Genomic DNA, 17,486 nt, shown 5'->3' with positions numbered 1-17,486 from the left:
GTCACTTACTTCCTTCCCTTCTATTTTATGGAAAAGATTATTTAGAATTGGTGTTAATTCTGTGTGTGTGTGTGTGTGTGTGTGTGTGTGTGGTTCTTTTAAATAGTTTGTACCTCTTACCTACCCCTATATTGCCCCTCTCCCCTTCCCTCTTCCCACTGGTAACCACTAATTTGTTCTTTATGTCTGTGAGTCTGTTTCTTTGTGGTTATATTTACTAGTTGTATTTTTTAGATTCCACATGTAAGCGATATCATACAGTATTTGTCTTTCTTTGATTTATTTCACCAGTCCATCCACATTGTTGCAAATGGCAAAATTTCATTCTTTTTTTTGTGGCTGAGTAGCATTCCATTATATATGTATATACCACATTGTCTTTATCCATTTATTCTAAGTGTTGATGGACACTTAGGTTGCTTCCATATCTTGGCGATTGTACATAATGCTTCTGTAAACATAGGGGAGTGTGTTTCGAATTAGTCTTTTTGTTTTTGTTTTGTTTTGTTTTTTTGATGTATATACCTAGGAATGGAATTGCTAGGTTACATGGTAGTTCTAGTTTTAGTTTTTTGAGAAATATCCATACTTTTGTCACAGTATGTTAATTCTTTAAATGTTTGGTAGAATTCTCCAGGTATTTTGCTATCTTTGGAGTGTTCTGTAAATGTCAATTAGATCTTATTGGTTGATGTGGTGTTGAATTCTGTAGTCTTTCTGATTATCTGTCTAGTTGTTCTATCAGTTGTTCTCGTTGAATTCTTCAACTTGTGGATCTGTTCTGTGTCTCTTTTCAGCTATCAGATTTTGCTTCACATATTTTGCAGTTTTGTTGTTTGGTGCATGCATTTTGGTGGATTGACCCTTTATTATTATATAATGTCCCTCTCTGTCTCTGGTAATTTTCTTTGCTCTGAAGCCTACTTTATTAAATACTAATACAACCACTTCAGCTTTCTTTTGATTAATGTTTGTTGGATATATCTTTTTCTGTCCTTTCATTTTATACCTGCCTATATTGTTATATTTTAAGTGACTTTCTTGTAGATAGCCTGTAATTGGGTCATGTTTTCAATTGTATTTACTGGGCCATGTTTCTTGTTGCTCACTTCTTCAGCTCCAAATTTGGGAACTGTGAGGTAAAATGAAAACCCAGGGAATTCACCACCAGCTGGCTCCTCCGGCTCCAAGGCCTCTAGTCAGTCTGCTGCCTTCTCTCTACCTTCAGGAGTCTTTTTGTTTGTTTGTTTCATATGTAATGTCCAGGGGTTTTAGTTGTATTTGGCAGGAGGAGCAGGGAGAAGTACATCTATTCCACCTTCCCAGAGGTGGAAGTTCCAGGGCTTGGTTTTGTTTACTGCTGTATCTTCCTGCCTGGACCTGTGTGACTGGTGTTCAGTAAATAGCTGCTGAATCAATGGTTATTGATAGTGAGTTTGTTAATTTTATGTATAAAATATTTGGTTATTTCTTATTGTAAAACATCTAGAGATTGTTAGGTTTTTTTTTCCCTTACCAAGTCCAGATTTAGTCTTACCTAGATAAATAAATTATAATTTTTCTTAATTTAATTCATTATTGTTTATATTTTGCCTAACCTCCAGTAAGCTCTAACAGAAAATGAAAATTAGAGAAGAGGATATTCAGCCCTTCATATTTATTTCTCTGTGCTACAAAGTCTAACAAGCACTAACTCTTTTTAGTGTTATGCTTTTCTGACAAATGAACTTTAGAGATTGAGTGAGTTGGAGACAATTATGCTCCTTAAAATAATTAAAACACTGCTGAGAAATTGGGATGTGTAGACATAGGCTTATTTCTAAATTGTTTCTATAGTATTTTATTAGTTTGAGGCTTGTTCACCACTTTTTGTGATAAATTAAGATGTTATACAAGATATTTGATAGGTGCCACCTGAAACAGATCGTTACTTCTGGGTGAGGAGCAGACCCCGGAAATATATTTTTCCTCTTTAGCTAGAAAGGATTCTTACTGCCTTTCTGTTTAATTAATGCTGTTGTAGGTCCCTTCAATAATCAGGAGATGGCGGAATGGTTTCAGGCGGGCTATTTCACTATGTCTTTGTTGGTGAAGAGAGCATGTGATGAAAGCTTCCAGCCTCTTGGTGATATCATGAAAATGTGGGGAAGGGTTCCTTTCTCTCCTGGACCAGCTCCCCCTCCTCATATGGTAAGTACCTTATGCTTCACCCAGAACACATAGTGGACACAGAAGCACTTGCTTCCCTTTGTAAACAGATGTTACATCTAATGAAGAAGAAACTAGTTCCTTGAAAGTAATTAACTGAAATGGCAATGGGAAGTCTGAGTCAGAGACTACATACCTAGCTATAATGATCTTTTCAAAACTCAAATACCTGTGTACCTGTGTCTGTCCTTCTCTCTCTCTCTGTGTCTCTGTCTCGCGCGCACGTGCACACACACAAACACCCTCCCTCTCTCTCTCTCTCTCTCTCTCCCTCTCTCTCTCTCTCTCTCTCTCTCTCTCTCTCTTTCTCTCTTTTTCTCTCTTTTTCTCTCTTTCTCTCTCAAGAAACAGAATCCTGCAGTAGCTTTCCATCAGGTGTTGAAAGGAGAACATCTTATCCTGGCCTCCCTACCAGGTCACGCATGTTCTGGCTCCTTACTTTCTAAGTTCATTCCAGAGCTTTGACCTTTATCTGCTGTGCTTCAACACAATTGACTTAGAGTTTCTTGTTGCCTCTAGTTAGAATGCACATTCTCCTCTCCATTTATTTGCCTCTTGCTTTCTGACTTCCGGAGTTCTTAAATTTGAGTTTTGCCTTAACGCAAATGTTACTAATATAAAATTCCATTGCTTCAGAATATTTTGAAGACTTTTTTATTTTTTTAACATTCGTTACTGATATTTTAACTAAAAATTAGATCATAACGTAACCCTTTTAGTATGCTGACCCTGGAGTGCCTTTGAAGGGGAAGTCTTTTTCTGCAGCTGCTCCTGGGCCTCTCCCTGTTTAGTTCCTTTTGGGGGGCTTTGGCTCTGTGCCTCTCTTTTGCTTCTCGAGGTTGGAGTGTCTGGTTGCTGGCCATAGTCAAAAGTGGCCATAGTCAAAAGTGGCCATAGTCAAAAACCTTTAGTGTGAACACTGGATTTCTACAGTAATATCCATTGATTTACTCACCAATTATATATTGAAGATCTGTGCCAGGGCTGTGTTAGGTTCTTACGTGATGAGGATGAATAAGTCAGTCACAACATCTGTAGCCAAGAGTGTTCATAAGTGAGAACAATGGCTATCAAACTTCTGATCACAGCCCATAGGGGAAAAAAAAAAGATTTTTATGTCACTACTCTGTACACTTATTAATGTGCAGGTATATCTGAAACATGTTTCACAAAATATTTGGTGCCATGTACATATTTTCTTTCCGTTTCTTTTCTTTTTTTTCCAAATATGTAAATGTTGATCTTGACCTAGTAATTGATTTCACAATCCAGTAATTGATTTTACAATCCACTGATGGGTTAAGACCTCCTATAGTTTGGAGAGCAATGAAAATTCCTAGGTGAGGGGAATTATTCCTGGCATTTCTGTTGTAAATCCAAAGAAAAATTGTATTGTGTATTACTGTATATAAATTGTATTTTTACCACCTACTCAGAAATTGGGATGGGTTTTTATCTTGCATGTTTCAGCGCTGAAAGTTCATCACTTGGAGCTTGGCATGCTTGCTCTAATCCATTTCCTGACTTCCAATTATAGGGGCTGAACCTCAGTCAGACCCACTTAAGGGGAAAATCCATGGGAAGCTGTGCTTCCTGTCAGGTATTGCCTTTGCCATTAAGTTAATTTTAGACTAACCTAGTGTAGCTTCTATCCATGAATATTTAATAAGAAAGAAAAAATCCTTTAATTTCAGATGTACCTCACCCCAAGTAAATCATATATCAAATGTTTTTTTCCAAACTATAATCAGTGTGTAATAAGGATATAAACTGTTCACTAATGATTTGTCTAAATTTAGTCTATGTCATCCTTATGCTTTTATTTCTACTATCTTTACTTCACTTTTCATTTTTTTTCCACTATTAGCTTTCCAAAATTTAAATTCCAGCCGTGTTATTTGACATATAAGCTAAAAAACAGGGTTTTACTACAGCTTACTTAAAAAAATTTTTTTTTTTTTTTTTTTGGCTGTGTTGGGTGTTAGCTGCAGTGTGCGGGACTGCAGTGAAGCACGTGGGCTTCTGTCTAGTTGTTGCGGGCTCCAGGGTGCGTGGGCTCTGTAGTTTGTGGAACGCGGGCTCTCTCGTTGAGGCACGTGAGCTCAGTAGTTGTGGCGTGCGGGCTTAGTTGCTCCGCGGCATGTGGGATCTTCCCCGACCAGGGATCGAACCCACGTCCCCTGCATTGGAAGGCAGATTCTTTACCACTGGACCACCAGGGGAGTCCCAACTACAGCTTATTTTTAAACTCATGGTGTATTAATAGCAATAGAAACACCTAATCTTTGGATAGAGAGTTAAACAGTTTTCAGAGCTCTTTTATGTTCCATTTAATTTTACATTTCTCATCCCCTTTAAGAAGACATACTAAGAAGACATACTTATATACTACCTCCCTGTAATTGTTATGTGTCATTATAAAATCCTACCATAAGATTTAATTTTACTCCTTTCTGTTTTGTCCTGCTTCTCTAATTTCTCCATAATCTCCAAATTTATAAATCACTTTTAAGATTGGGAGAATTATACATTTATTTAGTTACAGTAATAACTCTGGAGTACAGTACAACATTCAGCTTCAAGGGCAGGAGGGGAGAACAGCAGCTAAATAAGGAACCTTTCTCACCTTAGGGAATCTCTTATAATGCTGACACCACCTTCTTCCGCTAGATGGCACTAGTTTCTAAAGATGCCTGATTTTTTTTTTTTTTTTTTAATGAATTTATTTATTTATTTATTTATGGCTGAGCTGGGTCCCCGTTGCTGTGTGCGGGCCCTCTCCAGTTGCGGCGAGTGGGGGCCATGCCCCGTTGTGGTGCGCAGGCCTCTCACTGCTGTGGCCCCTCTTGATGCGGAGCACGGCTCCAGGCACGCGGGCTTCAGCAGTTGTGGCACGTGGGCTCAGTAGTTGTGGCTCGCAGGCTCTAGAGCTCAGGCTCAGCAGTTGTGACGCACAGGCCCAGTTGCTCTGCGGCATGCGGGATCCTCTCAAACCAGGGCTCAAATCCGCGTTCCCTGCATTGGCAGGCAGATTCTCAACCACTGTGCCTCCAGGGAAGCCCTGATTTTTTTTTAAATAGGTGTTTTGGGTTTGGGGTGTAAAGGTGGGGCGGGATGTGAAGGTCTAGGTTTCATTTTCCTTTCAGATATAAGTACTAAGTTGCTTTTAGGCTCTTTCAGTTTATTCAGTGGTATTTCTTTCCTTCACCCCTTTACTCCCAGGGAGAGTTGGACCAGGAACGACTGACCAGGCAGCAGGAACTCACAGCCTTATACCAGATGCAGCACCTCCAGTATCAGCAGTTCTTAATACAGTAAGAGCAGTAATGCGGTTGGGTGCACTGCAGCACCAAAAGGGCCTTCAGATATAATCTGCTCCCAAATTTCACCGTTTACAGCAGAAAACTTAATAGGATACTTCAGTTTTCAAATCCAGCTAGTGGCATGTTACCATTATACATTCTAAGTTTGGTCTTACCTTGTTTCTTAAATACCAGAAGTTTGTAGAAGATGACACATAACTATAATTTTGCAAGATCTTTAGCTCCTAAAGCAAGAATCAACAAACATTTTAAGAGCTAAGTGTCTTCTGAATGGCTCAACTTTGAATGCTGCAGAGGAAAGACAGATGAGGGGGCAGGAAAGAAGTAAAAGTTTATACTATTAGTAGTGGTATGGAATGATGGTAGTCACTTAGGTTGTGGGTCCCTTTCATAGAAGAAGTAAGATTTGCTATCATCTGGTGCAGAGGTTGGCAAACTGGCTGGCTCCCTGTTTTCATAAGCAGAGTTTTATTGGAACAGAGTCATACCCATTTGTTTGTGTATTATCTATGGCCACTTTTGCACTACAGAGGCAGAATTGAGTAGTTGTGAATGTCCTGCAAAGCCCAAAATATTTACTGTCTGGCTCTTTACAGAAAAAAAATTGTCCACCTCTGATCTAGTGAAAAAAAATCTTACCTAAAATTTTCCAAGCTGAAACGTATAAATTTGAGGATTTTTATACAAGTGATTTTATTTTTGCAAAGAGTTCTTCATGTGGAAATAGCTGTTAGTTTGAATCTGTTTTATTTCTCACTTGTTTTCTAATAAAAGGTTACTGTCATCTTAAGGGAACTTTCCAGTTTTGGGCATTTCATTAATTTTTTTTTTTTTCTGTTCTCTTTCCACTCAGAAGCATGCCATCTATTAGTTCAGTTCTTTGTAGAATAAAGTACAGAACTGTTTGTGTGACTATTACGAAGAATTGTAAAAATATATTTGATAGCTATTTCTAATGGTGTTTTTTGTTGGGGGGGCCTGAACTTTGCTGTTAATGTCTCAGTAAAGTGAACTAAATGTGGATAGACGGGTTATACTGTGTTTTACTTTTTGAAGACAACAATATGCACAAGTTCTGGCTCAACAACAGAAAGCAGCACTGTCTTCCCAGCAGCAGCAACAGTTGGCACTTCTTCTCCAACAGTTCCAGGCACTAAAGATGAGGTTGGTGGTCGTTTCCATGATGTGTCACATTGTGTGTGTATGTTTTAAAGAAAGAGAGGAAAGGAAATTTTTTGTGTGTTGTGTGTAAAAATAGAATATAGTTTTAAAAATAATAATAATTAAGTAAAGCATTTATTTGGTCTTTTTACTCAGAGGATAAATTTTGAATAATAACCAAAGAATACTAAGAACGCTTGAAAAGCAGTGTAGGCTCATGGAATCAGCAACAACAAAAAAATGTAGTCAATAAGTTTAATCTCATTTTTACCTGTGATGTCTCAAGAAAGATATTAACAATGCCACACAGGGTTATAATTTTCCAGACCCAAAAGCCATTAAGGTAAGTCTAAGGAAAAGGAAATTATGCTAAAAGTCTTAAACTCCTGCTGTTTCAAGTTAACATTCAGGGTAGTATGTGTTGTGTCTCCTACAAGGAGATGGGCAAGGTGGTAGGTCTCCTGCACGCCTCCTGCAGAGGTGTCAGTCACTGCTGTTAAAAACTTTACTGTCCACTTTAACCAGAACCTTTTATATTTCTCTTTTGAGCCATAACCCATTCTGCAGGTAGGCAGGTTAGGTGTTCAGGTCTCCATTTTAAAGATGGGCAAACTGGGACTCAGAGTGGCTAAAGGACTTGGTTGACATAATACACAGAACACTTCAGAGACAGAATTAAAATGCAGACCTTTTGACTTAAGGTCTGTGAGTTTTTTCATGATAACATGATGCCTCTGTGACTCTCATTGAGATATTCTGGATTTTTTAAAGACAGTACGCATATCCATTATTTGGAAATCAAAATTAGCTAATACCTCGAGGGTCCAGAAGTGTGGTTATCTTGCCTCTATCCTTTTTCCTTTCCTAAATGTTTTGGTAGTGTTATGTTTTAGTAAAAACAATGAAGTTTTCTGGCCAAATAACCTCAGAAACCTACAAATAATCTGGAAATACCTCTTTATTTTCGTGGATGACAAGAACAAGTTAATTTTCTAATTTCCCTTTTGCAGAATATCTGATCAGAACGTCATTCCCTCAGTAACTAGGTCTGTGTCAGTGCCAGATACTGGTTCTATCTGGGAACTCCAGCCAACAGCCTCACAGCCTACAGGTAAAACCGTAGATTGGCCTTTAGTATAGCTCCAAGGATTTAGACTCGTATAACTTATAATTCCGTTTTTTTTTAAAGCATATCAGTTTTTCGACATGTTTTGTATTGGATATTAATAAAAAGTGAGTTTTTTGTTTTGTTTTGAAAATAGCTGTTAAGGAGTTGCTAGAAATTACTTAGTAGGTAGATTTCTTGAACTTGAGTCAGCCTCTCTTTTTTTATGTTGTTCTAACCACTGTAGAAAGTCTTTTGAATTGTTTTTATTCTCTTCACCAGAGTGAGAAAAAGAGTAAGTTGAAAACATAAGTAACGATGATCTATTCTTTTGAGTCGAGGGTTGATGAGTAGTTTAACACTGTAGGTACCCAGAAATTTTGGGAATAGAAAAGGCTACCCTTACCTCATTCGCTCATCTTTTTGCATCAAATTGGAAAATTTAGGGCTGGGATTTTTGAAACATTTTGATATTGGTGCAACGCTTCTGTTTCTTAAGGTCTGATCCATGCAGAGGTGTGGGTAGTTTGAACCATAGATAGTCCTTACAAGAGGTAAGGGCCATGGGCTCTGATGGGGTTTTCTTTGAACCATTGAGCCATTCATGTCATAGTTCTCTTGCTAACATTGACCCTGGGGATTATGGCAGGAGAAGGACTGATTATTATCTCTCATCAACTCAACTTCCCATGCTGTATGTACCTTATTTTTTCTTGGGAGTCATTTATAGTTGTTAGGATGTTAAAATAGTCTTCACTTTTTAAAAAAACTATAAATACCTTATTAAACATTTTCTCTCTTCAGGTATGATTCAATTAAGGTCCTTTACAAACAGTCCATTGGTTTTATGCAGACAATAATTTATAGTCCATAAATAGACTATAATAGGAATGTAGGAAATAGAGAATGCTGAAAAGTGGTGTCAGCAAACCTTACAGGCAATAGGAAAACAGGCTCAGAAGCCTTTATCTGTTCATTTACTTTGATATCAGACCCTGTGCTGCCTTTCAGGTCAGTAGGACCCAGTGTCATCTGTGAGACCTGCCTGGCCTTTCCAGAGTACTCTCAGCTCCAGCTGTACTTCTCTCTCTTTCTCTCTCTCTCTTTGAAATGCAATTCATGTAACATAAAATTAACCACTTTAAGATGAACCATGTAGTGGCATTTAATACATTCACAATATTGTGCAACCCTTGAGTTCTCTCTGGTTCTCAGCCATACCTCTCTTAACCCCTCTCTCCACTTCGTATGCAGTAAGACGTTGTGTGGCTACTGGAAATACCGTTGGCTTTGGGCTCTATATACACTGGGATTTAAATCCTCACATGGCCATATGCTTGCCATGTGTCCTTGGGAATGTTACAAAACTACCTCTGACCCTTATTAGCTTGTTCATCTGTAAAAATGGGGATATGAACAGATATGGGTTTTTTTGAGGATGAAATTAGTTCCCAGTAAATGCCTGGTACTTTCTTCTAGATGTGTTGAAGGGTATTGATATAAACTAGAGCCCACTGGTAGTTCAGTCTACTTAGAAGCAGAACAGATGTAGGTGATGGAGCTCATTCAGGGACAGGGAAACAGCTTTTTTCATTATGCTTCTGGATATTTAGCCATGTATGTAAGCTCTGACATGCCTCACTCTTTTCCCCTCCTGTCTTACAGTTTGGGAAGGTGGTAGCGTATGGGATCTTCCTCTGGACACCACCACTCCGGGACCTGCCCTTGAACAGCTTCAGCAGATGGAGAAGGCCAAGGCTGCAAAGGTCTGAAACTCATTCTTCCATAGCAGTGCATGCTTTCCAATCGCAGGTCGTAGACGTTTGTTTATTGATGTCTCTATTTCTCTAGCTACTTATCATGTTTCCTTTTAGTTCACGGCTACGTAGCTGGTTTAAGCACACTCATACTCTGTCATTTTTGTGCCGCCTTCTCCCCAAAAAGACCTCACAACAATTTAAAGTAACAAGTTCAAATTAAATCAATTAAAATTGGTTTGTCGACACATGAATGATCATGGTGGTATGTTACGTTATTCATGGTATAAATTCTTGTAAGATCATAAGAAAATATCCACTACATAGCTTATTATAAGACCCTTGATCTGAGGTTTGAGTTCCCACATTGAATCTTTATGGTGGTGTTTGTTTACGCCTCTTAGTGCCTAAGACATGCAGCTGAAAAGCTCAACATTAATATTACATTCTGTGTTCTATTCACATCTTCTGGAGGAGCTAGGAATCTTGAATTTTGGTTTTAGTACTTGTCAGAAGAGGTTGTCTGTGAACACTTAGTGTTATTGAGATGATTTCTGGGTTCTCATGCTCCGAGAGAATCTTGTTCCTATTTTATGTTTAGTGCATTCTTATCCCGAGGTAGTGACAGTATCCTTAGAGTGCCCAGGATATGAAATGAGTTCAGAGTCAGGATTTGTCTCCATATGAGTGACAGACCATAATTCAAACAATTCTTGAGTTTGTTCTTGTTCCATAGCGCTTTGTGCTGGGAACACGTAGATGATGAAAGTGTGCATTCTTGTCTGGTGTGTGTGTGTGTTGGGGGCGTTGGGAAGATGATGACACAGGCAAGCAACACAAGGAAGCACATGGGCCAGCTACCTAGCAGGAGAGGTGGGGATCAGGAATTGGGTGACACTTTGGATGGATGGTAATACCTGAGCTCGTTTCACTTGAAGGGTAGTAGGATTTAGCTCAGTTGAAGGGTTTTGGGTTGACAGAGTAGAAGGAGGTGAAAATTAAACTGCAGTTGGAGGAAACAAGACCTGTAAAGGCTAGAAGTGTATGAGAACATCCTGGCACAGCAAACAGTTAAATAATTTGGTCCAGTCTAGAGCTGGTGTGTCTGAGGAATAAATGATGAGAGAGATTAAAGACGATGAGGCAGGCCAATCAGGAGGATCCTTACCCGTGTCACATTAAAGACTTAGGATTTATTTTCAAGGTGAAGGATGGTATTAAATGTAAGCCTGGGAGTGATTTTTTTTGGTGGAGGTTGGATATTGAACTGGGGACTCTGGGCAAAATAGGATGCTGGGAAACCAGGTAAGAGACTGTTAGGAATGTGGATGAGAAAGTAAAGGCCTGAATTACATGTGTGTTAATAGGACTGGAGATTAGGGGCTGGATTTGACTAGTATTTGGGAATTATACATGGTAGAGTTTGTTAAGTGGTTGATCTTCAGATTTTAAAGAACTTCTGTAATTTTTCAACAACGTTGCGGTTGAAACCTTGTTAGACACATTGTTAGATCTTCAATCAGAAAATCCTTTGTAGGGATGAGCAAAGAAATGCCATCCCAAGAGAATTCTGATGTTACTCTCAACACAGGCCACTCTCCCACATACAGGAGATGTGCAGTAGTAGTATGGAGCGAAGAGACATGTAAAAAGTAGGGGTGAGTGCATCCAGCTTAGAAGAGCATAAAACTTTCTGGTTGCTATGACATAGCAGAGCTTAGAGCTCTCACAGAGTTGCTTTCATCAGCCACTGGCACTACACATTAACTGAGTGAATGGTAGTGTCTCCACCTTCCAGTGTCTGCACTGACCAGCTCCTACCAGTACTTGTCAGTGATGTTGGAGTGTTCTGTGCTTGGCCTCAAGTTTCTAAGAGCACCCTTGTGTAACCACAGCTAGAGCAGGAGAGAAGAGAGGCAGAAATGAGGGCAAAACGGGAAGAGGAGGATCGAAAGAGGCAAGAAGAACTCCGGAGACAACAGGAGGAAATTCTTCGGAGACAGCAGGAGGAAGAAAGGAAAAGGCGCGAGGAAGAAGAGCTTGCCCGAAGGAAACAGGTATGTCTGAGAACTCTGCTTGTACGATTAGCACTGAAGGAGGGCCTGCGGGATATCTTGGTCACTCCCGTCATTTCACAGGTCATAGTTCTCCTGGAGAAGGCTCCCCTAAGGCATCAGGGAGTTAGCAGGATTGGGATTAGAATTTTAGGAGACTCACTTCCCTTTAGGAAAAATGTCTGTCACCCACTAACACCCACTGGAGGGATATTCTTCAGTCCTAGTAACTCATTGGAGTTGATTGCTTTTACATATTTCCTGGGGTTTTATAAACCAGTTAGATTTCAGACGTAGTTAAGTCCTGAAGTATTTATAACCAGTGACACTGAATGTTTTTCATGTTTTGTGGCCGCTTGTATTTCTTTTTTGGGAATTCTTTATTATGTGCTTGGACCTTTTTCTACTGGGATTTTTAAAGATCCCATTTGAAAGAATCCGCTCTGAAACAGCCCCAGTGTCTAGCCTTTGCTTCACATTTCCTTCTTGTTTTTTGCCCTAAGAGGAACTCTGAAAAAAGGCATCCATGTCCATGCTGAGATTAGATTAGACCTACTAGTATTTCTTAGAGTCACCCTCTACATTAGCAATGTAAGGACTTTAAGAAGTATTGCAGTAAAGAAATCTGTTTAATTCTGTTTTGCTAATTATTTCTTCCTAAGTTATTTTGACAGTGAGACCCTTTTCTGTATATTTAATATCCGTGAGACTTTAGTTCTAGCAACGTGTTCTGAGACACGTTGACTGGAAAACTTCTCTACCTCACCAGGCATTTTTGGTGGCTATGTTGGTTTGACTTCTCTATGCCTTAGGTTCTCATTTAATTAAAAAAATAGGGACTGATGGTAGCAACAGAAACCGAAGCCTGCGTCCTTTTTAGCGTTAATCAGGAAGTGATGTAGCTAATGTAGAAACCAGGATGGACTTTGCACGTAGTGCTATTTAACTATTAATATTTTAAATACAAATTATTTTAACTCTTAATATACCTACTCCCCAGCTCACATATATACTTTTTACCCTAGATCCTGGTTAGATAACTTTTTATATATACTGTTAACAGGATCTTAGCAGCACATAGCCTGTTTCTTTCCAAATTATGATGTAATATATTAATTGAGATGCACGCACGTGTGCGCACACACACTTTTTTTTTTAATTTAGGAGGAGGCTCTGCGACGCCAGAGGGAGCAGGAAATTGCATTACGGCGACAACGAGAAGAGGAAGAAAGACAGCAGCAAGAAGAAGCTCTTAGAAGACTGGAGGAAAGGAGAAGAGAAGAGGAAGAAAGGCGGAAGCAGGAAGAATTGTTACGCAAGCAGGTGATCAGATGGTTTGCTCTTCTCATTGCTTCTTTGAAGCTAGGAATTAGTGATTAAGAAAGTATTAGGATATTAGAGAGCCTGTCTAAAACTTTTTCAGGTTGCTGCAAATTACCAAAAGAGATCTAACTGACTCTTAGTACTTTTGTGATAACCATCCCACGTGTAATTATAAAAGCTGAACGAAATGTCAAGGAATCAAAACGAACAAAAAACGAGGGCACCAGAGAAAAATTGAAGGCCTGCTCTTAAAAAACCAAACGTGAGATCTGGAGGTTGACAACTTTTTGCCTTAGGGTACTCCCCAGTTCACACTTTTAGAGTGCACAGTTCCTTGCTGCTTAGTAAATCCGTAAGTTGATGGCAGCGATGACCATTATCTGATTCTGCTGTAACCATGCCATTCTGCTGTTACGGGCAGCCAGAATCCCTAAAGCCTTTCATTTTTATGTTTAAGAACAGAGGTAGATTTTTTTTATTAGTAGATTTTCTTTTTAGATCATTTGAAGATTTTCAGAAAAATTGGGATGACAGTGCAGTTTCCCCTATTATTATTTTACATTAGTATGGTACACTTGTTACAACAAACCAGTATTGATGGATTGTTATTAACTGAAGACCATAGCTTATTACCGTTTCTTCAGCTTTCCCCCCGTGTCCCTTTTCTGTTCCAGGATCTTATCCAGAATATTTCATTTAGTTGTCATGTCTCCTTAGCTTGTTCTTGGCTGTGACAGTTTCTCAGACTTCCCTTGTTTTTGATGACTTTGGCAGTTTTAAGGAATACTGGTCAGTGGATTGTAGGGTAACATTCTATCGGAGTTTGAAGTTTTTCTCACAATCAGACTGGAGTTATGGGTGTTGCAGAAGAAGATCACAGAAGTTAAGTACCATTTTCATCACATACCAAGGGTACATATTACTAACATGACTTATGGTTATTGATGTTGACATTGATCACCTGGCTGCAGTAGTGCTTGTCAGGTATCTCCACTGTAAAGTTACTCTTTTTCCCCCTTACTGTACTCTTTGGAAGGAAGTCACCATGTACAGCAGTCCACACTTAGGGGTGTAGGTTTTTGTTTGTTGGTTGGATTGACACGAAGCTGGAGATGACCTGCTTTTGCTTAAGTTCTTGATTGAAACTCTTTGAGAAATCTAAATTCTTTAGAGGTAGATAGATAAGTTCCAGGTTAGATTCTTTGGTTTATTCATTTAACAGTTAATAGATTTTGTTAATATACTATATGCCAGTTGTTATGATTGTTTGCTGGTAGAGTCCAAAACTTGTAAAGAAATTGTTTCTGTACTTAAGAAGCTCACAGACTATGTAGGTGATGATTTTACAAGAAATAAATGCCACATTTTGGATGCTTTCAGCTGAAAAATCAAAATATTCACCTAAAAATGGCTTAAACATTAGATAACGTTATTGCCTCACATATGAAGGTGTTCTTTGGAAATAAGGCAGTTAAACATGAATTTCCATGACTCAGTGATATCATTAAGGATCCAGGTCCTTTGCATGCTTCTCCTCTATCATCTCCTGGTGTGTTGACTTTTCCACCTGATGGTGCACACTCTGCTCTACCATTTCTTGGTATGTTGACCTTTTTTTTTTTTTGGCTGCAATGGGTCTTAGTTGTGGCACATGGGATCTTCATTGCAGTGTGTGGGCTCTTTGTTCCGGCACGCGGGCTCCTCTCTAGTTATGGTGCGTTGGCTCAGTAGTTGCAGCTCGCAGGCTTAGTTGCCGGCGGCACATGGGATCTTAGGTCCCCGACCAGGGATCAAAACCACGTCCCCTGCATCAGAAGGTGGATTCTTAACCACTGGACCACCAGGGAAATCCCGGTGTATTGACTTTTGAGTTCATATTTTTTGCCTAATGGTCGGGAGTTTTGGATATCATACCATACCCTGTACCCAAAAAGGGAGTGGCCCTTCTCTCATGCTTCTTTCCTTTTGTCTGGGAAGAATATCTTTTCTGGAAGCATCCCTTTGGCCTAAATCATATCACATGGCTGTCCCTGTTTACACTGGAAGCTTAAAAAGCAAAATCTGGCATTTTAAACCTCTGATGTGACAGGAGGGTCTGTCTGCAAAGAAGCAACCTGAAAGGAATTTTTGCTGAATAGGTAGTAACAGTTGCTGCCACAGATGGGCTAAGAGCAAACAGAGAGAGGAGGACAAGGTATACTTGGGCATAATCAGAAGGCAGAGGGGAAGTCTACCTCCTGAAGGCTAGGGAAGTACTCGTAGAGTGGCTGGTGTCTGCCCTGAGTTCTGGAGAATGGAGGGGAATGTGCTGTCTGGATAAGCTAGGCAGGGGTCCCCAACCCCCGGGATCTAATGCCTGATGATCTGAGGTGGAGTGGATATAATAATAACAGAAATAAAGTGCACAGTAAATGCAATGAGCTTGAATCATCCCGAAGCCACCTCACCCCCACCCCCAGTCCTTGGAAAAATTATCTTCCCCGAAAACGGTCCCTGCTGCCAAAAAGGTTGGGGACCGCTGAGCTCTAGAGCATTGCAGGTGCAGTAATCAGACTGCATGGAGGAAGGCCAAGAAAATTCCACGGGGCACATGGAATGGTTTTGAGGGAGGGAAGCAGAAGGAAAATGAGCCAAGGCACTGCAGAAAGTAGTAGAGGGGTAGAGGATGGGTCAAAGAGAGACCTTCCAAGGGGCCTGTGAGCCATAACGGGTGAGAACCTGGCATGGAATTAAGTGGTTTTGTAAAGTTGCTTTGGGTCCGGAACTGGCTGAGGCTTGCCTGGTAATCCGTATTCTTGCAGGTCCTGATAGCTCTTTGCACTCAGCACCCTGAAAAGCTATCTCTGCCTCAATGTTGGAACAGTTTCCAAGAGACTTGCCCGCAGTTTGTGGTGATCTCTAAGAGATCAGTACTTACACAGATGTTCAAAGTGACATTCCTTTTATGTAGACATTAGCAAATAAATTAAACATGATAATTATCCTGTGAGCATGCCTCTGACTGAAGCCTTGAAAAGTGATTCAGATTTTTTTTAAAAACACAGTTAAATTTTATTATCATTTACTTTTCCTTCTGGGAAGGAAGAGGAGGCTGCGAAATGGGCCCGGGAAGAAGAAGAAGCCCAGCGTCGATTAGAGGAGAACCGGCTGCGAATGGAAGAGGAGGCAGCCAGACTCCGGCACGAGGAGGAGGAACGGAAGAGGAAAGAGCTGGAGCTCCAGCGGCAGAAGGAGTTAATGCGCCAGAGACAGCAGCAGCAAGAGGCTCTCCGGAGGTTGCAGCAGCAACAGCAGCAGCAACAGCTGGCGCAGATGAAGGTAAAGCCTAGACACCAGCTAGACCACGCCAGACCATCCATAGGAGCTACTTGTTAGCATTTTTTTTTTAGTTAAGTAGATGCTGGCAGTGCAGTAGCAGTGAAACAGTGTACATTTTTTATGTTAAATATTGCTTGCTACCTTCGTTTTTTGATCAAGGAGACAATACGATGCATTGTACTTTGTGTTAGGCATTTTAAACAAGGGAAGAATAAATAAAAGAGGGTAGGACACGAGCAGTGATGCAGGCACAACCAAGTAAGTCTGTATGGTTCATAAATTTAAACATTGGAGTGCCTACTCTGTATCATTTCAGCACTGCTAAGACAAAGATAAATGAGACAAGGCAACTGTCCTCAGAGAGCTCATAGACTTATGAGGGCAAGAAACATAAACATTTGGATGTGTAAGTAGGAACCATCATACAGGGCTTGAAACATAGCTGACTGTGGGGGTTTATTGAAAGTCGGATTGAGGTATTGTGTGCAAAATGTTGTTTTAGGAGGATTCAAAGCATTATTTGAAATAAGTAGAAAGTGAGACTGGGAGACCAGTAAAGAGAGTGTGATGGTGGTGGTAAGAATGAGTAGGGCCAGAGGATGAGAATTGGCATAATAGCAATCAGCAAGACTTAGTGGTTCTCTGGATCTCGGGGACAAGGGCAGAAGTTGGAATGGCTCTTAGATGGTAAGCCTCCAATGACTGGGAAAGTAGTGGGACTGTTGATGAACTCTGAGTAATTGGAGAGGGAGGAGCAGGTTTATGGTAGAGTCTGCATAACTTCTCATGGGGTGTATGGCTAGCCATAAGACTTAGTGTCTGTCCCCTGTCTTCAGGGAGCTCATGGGATAAAGACATAAACAAAATTAGAATACAGGGGGGTGGGTGTAGTAAGAGAGGGGGCATGAAGCAGTAATTCTCAGGGTGTGATCACCTGGGAATTCGTTAGGAATGCGCATTCTTGGGCCTACCCCAGACCTACTGAATCAGAACCTCTTAGGACTGGGACCCAGCAATCTTGTTTGAATAAGCCCTCCAGGGATTCTGCTGCTCACTAATATGTGAGAACCACTGTCCACCTGAGAAGTTAGGGAAGGCTTCCTGAAAGAAGATAACTTCTAAACCTGAGTCATTAAGGGAGGGAAAAATTAAATTTAAAGAAAAAAAAAAAAAAGACAGTTTGGGGAATAGAGGGTGTTTGTGAGAGCAGAATGAAGTTGCTGGAGAGTGAGGTATG

At 40.2% G+C, this 17,486-nt stretch overlaps 1 protein-coding gene across 6 annotated transcripts in view; it reads left to right on the top strand.

The window, feature by feature from the left end:
- GIGYF2 (GRB10 interacting GYF protein 2) overlaps nt 1–17,486 on the top strand; it is a 126,658-nt gene that overhangs the window by 82,196 nt on the left and 26,976 nt on the right. For 4 of the 6 annotated variants that reach the window (XM_032636941.1, XM_032636945.1, XM_032636942.1 and 1 more), the window contains 9 exons: nt 2,024–2,190; nt 3,746–3,808; nt 5,431–5,522; nt 6,588–6,695; nt 7,703–7,803; nt 9,463–9,563; nt 11,450–11,611; nt 12,773–12,931; nt 16,013–16,249. In XM_032636941.1, the coding sequence (XP_032492832.1) occupies nt 2,024–2,190; nt 3,746–3,808; nt 5,431–5,522; nt 6,588–6,695; nt 7,703–7,803; nt 9,463–9,563; nt 11,450–11,611; nt 12,773–12,931; nt 16,013–16,249 (1,190 nt within the window). The remainder of the gene's footprint in view (nt 1–2,023; nt 2,191–3,745; nt 3,809–5,430; nt 5,523–6,587; nt 6,696–7,702; nt 7,804–9,462; nt 9,564–11,449; nt 11,612–12,772; nt 12,932–16,012; nt 16,250–17,486) is intronic. The other 2 variants (XM_032636946.1, XM_032636947.1) reach the window with 1 other exon arrangement.

This window comes from Phocoena sinus, chromosome 7, assembly GCF_008692025.1.
Source record: "Phocoena sinus isolate mPhoSin1 chromosome 7, mPhoSin1.pri, whole genome shotgun sequence".
NCBI classification, from domain to species: Eukaryota; Metazoa; Chordata; class Mammalia; order Artiodactyla; family Phocoenidae; genus Phocoena; species Phocoena sinus.
Note: the sequence above shows the minus strand (reverse complement) of the source record. Positions and strands in the feature narration are given on the sequence as shown.